The 12,212-nt window shown below is 37.9% G+C and overlaps 1 protein-coding gene across 3 annotated transcripts in view; it reads left to right on the top strand.

Moving 5' to 3' along the window:
* Positions 1 to 11,352, top strand: part of SRPK1 (SRSF protein kinase 1) — a 92,793-nt gene extending 81,441 nt beyond the window's left edge. Inside the window, exons 14-17 of one of the 3 annotated variants that reach the window (XM_057555000.1) lie at positions 2,699 to 2,768; positions 6,839 to 6,931; positions 7,244 to 7,336; positions 8,857 to 11,352. In XM_057555000.1, coding sequence (XP_057410983.1) covers positions 2,699 to 2,768; positions 6,839 to 6,931; positions 7,244 to 7,336; positions 8,857 to 9,041 — 441 coding nt within the window. In that variant the 3' untranslated portion in view covers positions 9,042 to 11,352. The remainder of the gene's footprint in view (positions 1 to 2,698; positions 2,769 to 6,838; positions 6,932 to 7,243; positions 7,337 to 8,856) is intronic. The other 2 variants (XM_057555001.1, XM_057554999.1) reach the window with 2 other exon arrangements.
* The last annotated feature ends 860 nt before the right edge of the window (positions 11,353 to 12,212 follow it).

Below are 12,212 nucleotides of genomic sequence, written 5' to 3'. Positions count from 1 at the left end.
TGTTGAGGAATTTGATTTGGATTGAGTTGATAGAGGAAATAATTGATAGAGATGCCGCCATACAAAATACAGCTAGTTTGTAGGTGGCATCTGATTTATTATGATGTGGTTCTTAGTAGTGGGTTAATTGAGGGCAGTAGGTCCTGCTTGCTGTGTAACATAGTATGTACAGTGTCAGGCTTAAGAAGGCAAAAAGGCAAAAAAGATGAAAGGGGGGTGGATTAACCTTGGCCCCTCTTTGTACCAGCTCATGTGCAGGAATTTTCTTAACCAAAGGAGGGAAAGCACTTACCTGACTTGAGACAATATCATGAAAACTTGAGCCCCATTTGTTCCCCCAAATTTCTCTCGTTTTGCTAATAGACGTAGAAAAAGTGCTTTAAATTTCACCATACTCAGAAAATAAAAATAAATCTTGAAATATCAGAAGTGCCTGGAGAGATGGATCATCCTTCATCTAGTAGAATTAATTGATGGAAAGATTGGGACCCTTTCTGAGGTAAAAAGGCAAGTTATGAGATTGCCTACCACTTCAGTGATTGAGATTACAAAGTTAGAAGGACAGTTATAAGAAGGGAATGCTCTGTGAAGAACATTAAGAATTAATAAAGAATAGATGTTTTAAAATTCTCCAAACGTTCTATGGACTTTGACAAATTTGTAATGACATGTATCTACTATTATAGTATCATACAGCATAGTTTCACTGCCCTAAGAATCCTCTGTGCTCTGCCTCTTCATCCATCTGCACCCCCTGCCAACCCCTGGCCACCACTGATGTTTTTATTGTCTCTATAGTTTTGCCTTTTCCAGAATGTCATAGTTGGAATCATACAGTATAATTCAGGTTAGCTTTTTTTTACTTTATAATATCATTTACGGTTCCTCCATGTCTTTTCATGACTTGATAGCGCATTCCTTTTTGTCACTGAATAATATTCCATTATCTGGATGTACCAGCACACTGGATTTACTATACCTTCCCTGATTTTGCCTCTGTCTGTTAGCATGACCCTGACTGACATAAAATAGGCCCTTTGGTCAGTGTGAGACAAGCACAGGAGTGGGCACCAGGAGCCATGGATTCTAGGATGGACTTGGCCTTTCCGTTCTGGTCAGTTTTCTCATCTGTAAAGGAAAGATGTTCAACTAGGTGTTTTGTAATCTAGAGTTTCTACTAGTTTTCATTTCTGATGTTGTGATCTTTCGGTTTGGTTTGGTTTTATTACTGTTATTTATAAAATTGTAACTACTAGCAACTACCTTATGTTCCAAAAATATAGTTCTTTTAGAGAACTTTAGGTAACTAGTTATAAGTATCTAGGTGGAAAATTTTATAATATTTTAAACTTTTAGAAAACTATCTACTTTTTTTTTTTTTTTAGCTTTAATATCTTCACTGAATCCCCCACTATGAGATGGAAAAATTTAAGTACTGGTTTCAGAAGAGACTGACAAACTTTGATGAATAAGAATCACAAATTGTTTCTGTTCTGCTTTGAGACCGTAAACCTCAGGATAATTAGAGGGTGAAACAGGTATCTGTTCTATCAGTGTAGTTCAGTTTCATAACAGACTGCTAGCATGTAAAGCAAGCTATGCCTAGCAAGAAGCCACAGCATCTCTGACATTTTAGAGACAATCCTGAAACTTCTGCTTTTGTGGCCTTGCTCTGGGCAGTGGTACAGTCCAGGTTATACATTTTTGAGAAAGACTATTCTATCGTAGCACTGGCAAACCACCAAGACCTAGACATGGGTCTGAATTGAGACTGTGCCCCAACTAAATCCACTCCACAGTTCTTGAGATTGTCTGGGCTACTTAGTACCATTAAGTCAACCAAAACTGGCCCATGGCTAGCAGTTGACTTATAACTGTACTTTTTATATCAATAAGGTCCTTTTTAAAACTGCTGTTAAATTACTTGCTTTATTTTTTGTCAGTGAAAAATTAATATAGCCCCATCACTCACATGCTGTCCTTCTGTACTGGTTGACACTTATCCTGAGGAAATCACTTTTTCAGTCCCTCTCAAACACTGTTTACAAGACGTTTTCTTGTTATAGGGGACATGTGCCTTTTCCTGGTTGGTGAATGCTAACCTGCTGGTCAATATGAGTAGCTCCTGACTCCATTTATACTTAATCTTTTTCTGATGTTCTGTAGACCTAGGAATTGGGAACTCTCTATCTGGGACAGTTTAGTAAGTGCTTTCCAAAGCAAAACTTTAAAAATGTACTTTTTACCAAACACTGAAGAGTTATAGGTAGAAAAATGTCTGAATTTTTTTGGTTTTGATTTTAGATACAGAATCGTAATTTCTAGCCATGTGAAGTTATAAGTTATTCATGTTCATCTCATGAATAATTTAATAACTTAGAATCACCTTAGATATGCCCCTGTCTGAGCAAAAAGAGAAACTTAAGAGAGCTGAATTACTGATTGAAGGATTGGGGTGTACAGGGCTTGGAATAATCCACATATTGATATTAACTGAGTTTTTGCAGTTTTCCTGCTCCATTTTGTTAAGGTACAGGTGTGAAAGGAAAGCTTTTTAGGAATAATCTTAGACAATTTTTTAAATAATCATTTGCAGGTTTTCCAAGAAGAAAAAATTACTTAAAATTGAGCCAAATAGCAGTAAACTTCCTAAACGTCTTTTTTTTTATGCTTTCATAAGCTTTCCTCTTTTTCTTAGGCCTTTGAACTGGCCACAGGCGACTATTTATTTGAACCTCATTCAGGGGAAGAGTACACTCGAGATGAAGGTAAGTCCCCTCAACCAAGGATGTCTGTGCACGGTGGCTAATGTAATTTGCTAGTACTGAAGAGCCTTAGTCTTCTTATTGTGCTAAGTATATATAAGTCCCAGAAAAGATAGAAATATAAGATATTTTATATTAAGTATTAGGTATACTAGATATTTTATAATAGATATTAAAGAATTCTATATAAGGATTAGAGAAAAGACCACAATTGGTTAAACTAAAACTTGTATTGGGTTGGCCAAAAAGTGCCTTCGTTTTTTAAGTAAAAATAAAAGACACATTTTTCATTTTCACCAAGAACTTTATTGAACAACGTACTCACCCTTTTGTTCCACTACCTTCTGCCATTTTTCAGGCAACTTCATAATTCAGTTTTCCCAAAACTTTTATCTTTTTGAGCAAAGAACTGTTCCAGGTGTCTTCCAAGGGATTGAAATTTTTCCCATTAGAAGAATTTTGTAAAGATTGAAATAAATGGAAATCTGAAGGTGCAATGTCTGGTGAATACGGCAGATGAATCAGAACTTCCCAACCAAGCTGTAACATTTTTTGCCTGGTCATCAAAGAAACATGCGGTCTTGTGTTATCTTGATGGAAGATTATACATTTTCTGTTGACTAATTCTGGACGCTTTTCGTCGAGTGCTGCTTTCAGTTGGTCTAATTGGGAGCAGTACTTGTTGAAATTAATCGTTTGGTTTTCTGGAAGGAGCTCATAATAGAGGACACCCTTCCAATTCCACCATGTACACAACATCACCTTCTTTGGATGAAGACCAGCCTTTGGTGTGATTGGTGGTGGTTCATTTCACTTGTCCCACGATCTCTTCTGTTCCACATTATTGTACAGTATCCACTTTTCATCGCCAATCACAATTTGTTTTAAAAACGGAACATTTTCATTACATTTAAGTAGAAAATCGCTTGCAGAAATACGATCAAGAAGGTTTTTTTCGCTTAACTTACGTGGAACCCAAACATCAAAGCATTTAACATAACCTAGCTGGTGCAAATGATTTTCAGCGCTTGATTTGGATATTTTGAGTATGTCGACTGTCTCCCGCGTGGTATAACGTTGATTGTTCTCAATGTTTCGATTGATCGCTATCAACTTCAACTGGTCTGCCCGACCATGGAGCATCATCCAGCGAGAAATCTCCAACATGAAACTTTGCAAACCACTTTTGACACATTCAGTCAGTCACAGTACCTTCTGCATACACTGCACAAATCTTTTTTTGCGTTTCAGTTGCGTTTTTACCTTTCTTGAAATAATAAAGCATAATATGCCGAAAATGTTGCTTTTTTCACAAAAATTCACCAATTTTGATAAGTCTTTTTTTTTAAATGCACACTGATAAGACAAGCTGTCACATACAATCTAACGAAATTGTTTCGAATGAAGTTAAAGACAACTAAGTGCTACTAGAGCAGAGCCATCTTACGTAAAAACCCGAACGAACCTTTTGGCCAACCCAATATTTGCCAGGTTTCTTATAAAACATCTAGTCATTTTCCTTCCTGTGTAAATCAGTGATTCATTCTTTACCCAGTTGGGATCTACCTGTTCATCAGCTTGTTGCCCAGTTAGCTTGCAACTTTATTTGGAAGTCGATTTTAACAGATACACACTACTTGAATGCAGGGAATATATCCTATTTGTCTATATAAATTGTACAACATTTAGCATTCTTTTTTCTCCTTTCTGAAAATTAAAGCTGTATTTTTCTTTTTAAATGATACTAACATTTAGAATTCCATTTTAAAACAAAATATTATTGATTTATATTTTGCAATACCAGTGGGAAAAGCCCAAGGTGTCAGATGCTCTGAGAGGCTGTGAAAGCAGACAACTAAATGTGTGATGATTTTTTTTAAATCATGGTGGCATTCAAGTAACTAGATGAAATAATAATGTGAATAAAAACACTTTATTAAAGGAATGTTTTACCTTCTTTATTATACAGTTTTGGCGCTTTTATTTTCAGGATTAATGGGGATTACTTTGAGAGCGCACTACCAGTGTACCCTCCCAATGTGGAAAATATGTCTTTTACTTTCTGTGCTTTCCTTGATTCTTTGGGAAGTCAGGTTCTGTGCTTTATGGAACCAACAATGCTATTTCTCAAACTGGTCCCCTGGGATGTCAAAAGGCAATGTTAGTAAGGCCTGCTGATATTCCTAATAAGTACTATTTGAAAAATGCTCTGCTAACTAATCACCATAGCCATATGCCTGTTTTAGCGGGTACAGTTTGGACATGTTTTCTGTATATAAGCCCTTTTTACTGTAATTACTACCTGTGTACACACTTGATTTTTCCCTGTTATCTGCTTGCTTGGATTCCCTATAAATAGTGTGTGGTACAGGCTCATATAGTGGCTAGAATTACATTGTACAGGATCTTATGCTACCAAACCTGAAAATTGAAATGTATATGAAAAGACTCAAGTAAGGGAAAAGGGAGAACCAGTTACCCTAGATATTTATATCCTAATTTATTCCCTCCTATTCCAGCCCTTAGATAAAACCTCAGATTACTACTGTTTGGCCCATAGGAGCAGGAAAAAGCAAACCCTATCCCCTGGCTAGTGTATGCATAGTGTTACAAGTCATGGTAAGACTGGGGCCTAAGTAGCATGTCCTCTGTTATTAGGGACATTCCACAACCCTAAATCTTGGAATAATAGTTGATAATTTTGCCTGTCGGATACATTAATCCTATGATTAATTGATAAGCCAGAGATAGGTTGCTGGAATTTCAAGTAATATAACAATTTTAAGGGAAAAATAATTCCTTGGTATAGGAAAAATATTAAAAGAACCAATACTTTACTTGGAAGTTTACAGTAAGACAAATTATAGTCTCATTTATAATTAATTTATACAAAGATATTTACTTGCAGATCCTGCCTAAAATTGGCAGAAATTTTTTGGCAGCCAAATACTTGTTATCAAACCATAAATTCAGTAAAAACTGCCCAAAAGTTATAGTGAATTCATAAATATAAAGTTATTTTAAAATGACACCACTGAGTCCTTTACATGAGAAATAGATATGACCTGAAACCTTCACAAATTCCCAGATAAGTGTATGTCTCTAGCATATTATTTTCCTCTAAGATACATTATTGGAAGTTTTAAGTGATTCCTTTTGACCTGGATTTTGTAACTACAGGCTTAAAGTCATTTTTAAAGCTGTTTTGTGGCTAGGAGCCATCACTTTTTAAAGCCTCTTCATATTTTTACTTTTTGTCACCTGCAGAAAAAGGTAATAGACCTGTCTGTAGGTGTGGATGCTGGCTGGTCCCAGGCTCGTCTCCTGGTGACAGACTGCCCACCTCCCTGGCGGTGCTCACAGTCCATATGCCTGCGGTGACGGCTACAAGGCACTACATGACTTCAACATTTTAGTGGCCAAAGATAGTCAAGTAGCTATACTTTAAATGTTTGTGCTAATTTTTTCTTTAATAATGTGATTTATTAAATTAAAAAACAGACAAAGAAAACAAAAAAACCTCTGGACTAGACATGATAAGGTAGCGGTTTTCATTTGAGTTCTAGCTCTTATTGGCCTTGTGGCTTCAAGTAGGCCGTTCTCCCTGAGGTTCCACTTTTCACCTTTAAAATGGGGTATTAATTTTTGGCCTGTTTTACAGGGTGATTGTGAAAACTCGATCATATGTGAGTGCTTTGTCATGAACATTCTTAAAGTGATATTATTACTCTCTGAAGCCCAGAGCACTATTATAAATGAATGTCTGTCCTAGAATGTCTAAAGCATAGTGCTACACTCTTTTAGCTTAGCTGAAGAACCCACCTGGACCTAGATATAGACAAAATAGAAATAAAATATTATAGATAAGCCTCCAAACTCCAGAATGTGACTTGCCAACTATTATCAGGTGACCAACCACCGGAAATAATTCTTGGCCTTCCCAGTCTTCCCTTGAGTATCCTCGGTTTTATTTGTACTTACTTTTAAACAGCTAGTTCTTGAAAAAGCTATTCATAGAAAAACCTTTTTTACAGCTTGTCCTTGATCCTGTTCTTCTTACCCTTCTATTTTAGACCACATTGCGCACATTATAGAGCTGATAGGCAGAATACCAAGACGCTTTGCCCTCAGTGGGAAATATTCACAGGACTTCTTCAATCGCAGAGGTAGTATTGTTAACATGAGTTTTCATCTAGGCCCCAGGGATGCAACTTCAGGAAGCAGAGCATTCACACCAAGATTGTTTTTAGTTATCACTCAAGTCCCACTGGAGTGGGTACCTGAATTTTAATGGTTTTCTGGATTCTCCATTAGATGGATAGAGTCCTCTTCTTCCCATTTAGGACAGCAAGCAAGCTGAAATGCTTGCTTTATAAAGAGGTGTGCATGCTACTCTTTCTGCCAATATCTAGAACTGCATTTGTTACCCCTGTTATGTATATCTTTTTTCCCCCTCTTGAAATGTTCAAAACATACAGATCACATTGCATTGATCATAGAACTTCTGGGGAAGGTGCCTCGCAAGCTCATTGTGGCAGGAAAATATTCCAAGGAATTTTTCACCAAAAAAGGTAAAATAAATGTGTTTGTTCCCAAACATTAAGGGGACAAAAGTGTTTAACAATGAAGAGGTAAGTACAGCTTGGGTACGTGTTCTCAACATCTACAGAAGGATGGTCCTACCTTGAATGCTGAGCTGTGACTTAGCAGACCCTGGAGCTAGACTGCCTGGGTTCAGATCCCAGCTTCTCCACTACTTATGTGGCCTTTGGCACAACCTCAGTTTGCTGCTTTATAAATGGAGATTACTTCATATTAAGTTAGTTACTGTGTGTATAGTAGCTGGCACCTGGTTGATTACTCCTACTACAGGACTTCTGAAAAATGGGTAGATTTTGCTGAGGCATTTCTATCAAAGGGCAAGTAATTTCAGCTTTTTAAGGGCAGGACTACATCTCACCTTGTAGTCCGTGATACCTAACACAGTCACTTCAACACATCAGTCATATGAATTAACTTTATACTTTCAATTGCGTAAGTTATGTTATCACTTATTAGTGAAGAAAAAACAAGGTAAAACTCTCACCTCAAATTTTTGCCTAGATAACATATGTTGACGTATTTAAATATGAATTTCTTATGCATTCTAAATAAATTTAAAAGCTTAAGTATGAAACCCTGACCTAGAAGGGACTAGAAAACTGTCTGGCCTTTTTTCCATGGTTCCCCTTTTCCTCACAACGTCTACACTAGTGCTGAGAAAAATCATCTTTCTCAACACTTGACAGCAGGCATCCTCAGAAAATTTCTTAATGTTTCTCTTTGGGGCAGGAAAATGGTGAAGTGCTTCATAGGTTCTTCCTTGTGTGCAAAGTCAAATTAACGGCATGCACGTACCAAGTAGGTAATTAGGCACTCACTGCCCACAGAAGAGACTTCAAATAAGTGTCATGTAAGAAAAAAAATTTAAAGCAGCATTTACCTTAACAAGTCACTGATCATTGACTATCTTTTTAAAAAACCATTGTTTCAAGGAGGCAAAAAGTAATGTTCCAGAATAGTACAGAGTGTGATGCAGCTGTATCTGTAAGTTTATTTGTTCTTTTAGTTTTGTTACTTTTATACGTTTGACATAGTTTTAGCTCTTTGTTTTTTAATTACTGCCTTATTTCGAAGCAACATTTGCTAAACTATTGAGCCAAAAAAAGAGTACAAGAAAATTATTCTTGGTATGTGGTGATAAATTGCCTCTGAACACTGTATAAGACCACGCTGAGTATATAGGCATTTAATATTCATTTTAGTGAATACCTAGTTCCTGATAGGCCTGCCAAATTTGATAGGGACAAAAAATCCTGCAATGGTGGAGAAAAAAATTATTTAAAATTTGTAGGCCCTCGTGAAAAATGGAGACACTTCTTTCCAAGGAATGCATTAGAGAAGAGATGTGCTTTGTGAATGGAGAAGGATTAGATTCTGATGGCAAAATTTGATTCTTTATAGACTATCTGCATTAGTTCCTGGATTTCCACAAAAGGATCTTGTCACTTGTCAATGTTGGTCAGTTTCTTTTGTACTCTCTTTACCGTAGGTGACCTGAAACACATCACGAAGCTGAAACCCTGGGGCCTTTTTGAGGTTCTAGTGGAGAAGTATGAGTGGTCTCAAGAAGAGGCAGCTGGTTTCACAGATTTCTTACTGCCCATGTTGGAGCTGATCCCCGAGAAGAGGGCCACTGCCGCTGATTGTCTCCGGCACCCTTGGCTCAACTCCTAAGCCCCAGCCCAGCACCGCAGCAGAGATCACACGCTGGCCCTCTGCCCCTCCCCTCCAAGCATTTCCCTCTTCCCTTTTCAGGGTGAAGCTCTTCCTTCAAGGGTTTCTAGGGTGTTTTTTGTTTTTTTGTTGAATCCAACATGTTCATTTGGGTTTGCTTATTTGACCCTGTGGAGATCCCCCCACAGCCATTGGGCATCCTAGGTGAATTTGGCCTTGATTGGGTTCTGCCAAAGACTAATGGACTAAAATGTGAAACAGCCTCTCACCCCTGTACCTTTGTCTTTCCATTAGGACATCCTTTAAATTGTAAGCATCCTTTTAAAAAGAGCTATGAAGATGTATGAGCTCATCCTTTTATTCACTGACTCTAAGAGTCAAATTTTCTAGTGCATATCCTATTGCCAGCATAAGGATGAGAAGGGGAAAGGGTATTACTTCTGTGTACAGCAGAGACATTAAACTTGCTGTATCCAGGCTGCATCCTCTTCCTGGATTATTTCTGTTGTTTTCTATGTTCACATTTTTTTCTGCGACTTTTAAACTGCTATCTTTTTAAATGAGCTGTATAAACACCAAATTTGGGTACCATTTTATCACTGTTCAAAGCACTGTCAAATTCCTTTCATCCTTTAATAACTCTGAGATCCTCGAATCTTCAGTCTGATTTTTGATGGAAACAAAAATGGAACCACTGACTAGTAATTTCTTCAGAACCACATATATTCTGCAAACTGTCCTTTCCTATGTCTCTTCTGTACCCTACCAGCACAGTTACTTTGATTGACTGTTTGTTTTGTTTTTTGTTTTTGTTTTTTAATCCCTGGCTGGCACTTTACTCATTGCACTTGAGTTTATTGCCCCATAACTAAAGAATTCAGGATGACTCTAGAAAGGAAAACTGGATTTCAGAGATTTCCCATCTGAGAAGAAACTGTCCTAGAGTTCTCGGTTCTTTTACAAACAGTCCCCAACTTTTATTTACAGCTTTTTCTTTACCTTGTCCAGAATTCAGCCTTGAAGCAGTTTCCCCCTACGGCTTTGCCTTTCTCATTTTCTCAGAGGCTTCAGGTCTTAAATGAAATCCCAGGATACAAGAACCAAGGGGAGGGGGTGGGATGGCACTTTTTTCATTGTTGTTTATTTTGAGAGTTACAGGGGTTTTTTTCCCTCTTTTTGTTTGGTTTAAGGTTAGCCATTCTCTGCTGCTATTTCTTTGTATAGTGTAAGTTTTAAATTTTGAGATGTTTGAAATGTACTTGAGGCTTTTTTTTTTTTTTTTTAATGAGAAAAGGCTTTGTGAATCTTATTTTAGGATGGGCCTCTCCTAGACTTGCCCTAGACATTACATATATTCCTCGGGTCATATTGAAAAGCAAAAGAGGGGCAGGATTGGGGTCACAGCTGCTTGTTCTGCACGGACCAAGTGGGCCTTGGGGGTTACAGCATTCTCCAGAAGCGGCTGCGGGACTCTGATTTACAGAAAGCCAAGGAGGTGCAACTTGAGGCTCTACTAGCAAAGCACCGATGAGGCTGTTAGGTAGCCAGCTTCCTATTCAGGAGATTGGAGTCTAGATTCTGTCATTTATCTACCAACAAAGGCAAAGGAAAAAGTGGTGCAATTATGCAATCCATTTAACTCGTAAACATATTACCCTGAATAACTGGCCAGCCATTCATCGGATCCTTGATGGATAGTTCTGAAATCAGACATGTTCCTATAGAAAGAATTTTAAGTGAGGCTGTTCTATGCACCTATCAAGAATAAAGAAAATAGATTGTATCAAACAACGGCAGGGAAAATCCTTCAGCAATTCTAATCCACTTTGGGTTTTCAGCGATATATACATCTAAAGCAATACCAGACTAGAACTGAATTCTTTTCTATGCTGTAAAATCACAATTGTGGAATTACAGGAATTCTGGTGATGACATTAAGGTGAACTAACCAAACACACACACAAATAGAAGGCCCTGTTTTAACAACTGACATGAAGAGAAATTTTAATGAGAGAACCTGTAATTTTTTGTAAATGATTTCGCACCAAATAAGGGCTTTTCCTCTATCACTTAAGGAGCCAGATGAATTAAAAGCCGTAGAAAGAGGCAGCTGTAGAATTTGATCTTCCAAGCACCCCATGTACCTTTCCTGACTCAATCATAACATTGTCAAATTGCCAGGATCTCACTAAAGGATTTCTATTTGCTGTCAGTAAAAAATAAAACCCCAAACACATTTTTATTCTTTCTACTGGTTGCATTGTCTGTTTTCTTTGTAAATGCAGTACAATAAACAAATTATTTAATAACCTGCATGTTTCCAGGAGATTTCTGTTTATTTGTTGCCCAAGTTGATCTGACCTAGCTTCAGAATGGAGGAAAGGGTTGGTTGAGTTGCTTTTTGAATTTAAATATGCCATGAAACTGTATAACTTCAACACATGCCATTTTGTGGCGTTTGTAGCTTTGCTTCTATCTTTAAATTGGGCGTGGGGTGGGATTTAACAAAGTACATCTTGGAAAATTCTAAGAAAATTGTTATTCCCTACATTTGATACCATTTTTGCAGTATTTTTGGGTTGCTTTTTTTCCCCACAGATCACAAAGTGCAAAATGTCAAAGTTTTGTGAACTCAAAGGCAGTGGACTGATGACCACTATTATACATAGGTTTTCATATACTTGTCTCATTCACCCCTCAGTATAAATTCTTAGAAATGGAATGGCTGGGGCAGAGAGTAAGCATGTTTTTAAGGCTTTTAATAAATGTTCCCCAACTTACGTGGAGAACAGTTGGACTGTTTTGCTATGACCAACAGTGTTTGAATGGGCCTATTGTAATCTCACTCATTTTATTCCTAATAGCCAGTTTGATTGCCCCAAAAGGGGAAGTGGAATTTTTGGGCTGCATTGGGCCTTTGTTGCTGCACACAGGCTTTTCTCTAGTTACCGTGTACAGGCTTCTCATTGCGGTGGCTTCTCGTTGCAGAGCACGGGCTCTAGGTGCGCGGGCTCAGTAGTTGTGGCACGTGGGCCCTAGAGCCTGTGGGCTTAAGTAGTTGTGTGTGGGCTCTAGGGCGCATGGGCTTCAGTAGTTGTGGCGCACGGGCTCAGTAGTTGTGGCTTGCGGGCTCTGGAGCACAGGCTCAGTAGTTGTGGCACACAGGCTGAG

Source organism: Balaenoptera acutorostrata, chromosome 10, assembly GCF_949987535.1.
Source record: "Balaenoptera acutorostrata chromosome 10, mBalAcu1.1, whole genome shotgun sequence".
Taxonomy (NCBI): Eukaryota; Metazoa; Chordata; class Mammalia; order Artiodactyla; family Balaenopteridae; genus Balaenoptera; species Balaenoptera acutorostrata.
Note: the sequence above shows the minus strand (reverse complement) of the source record. Positions and strands in the feature narration are given on the sequence as shown.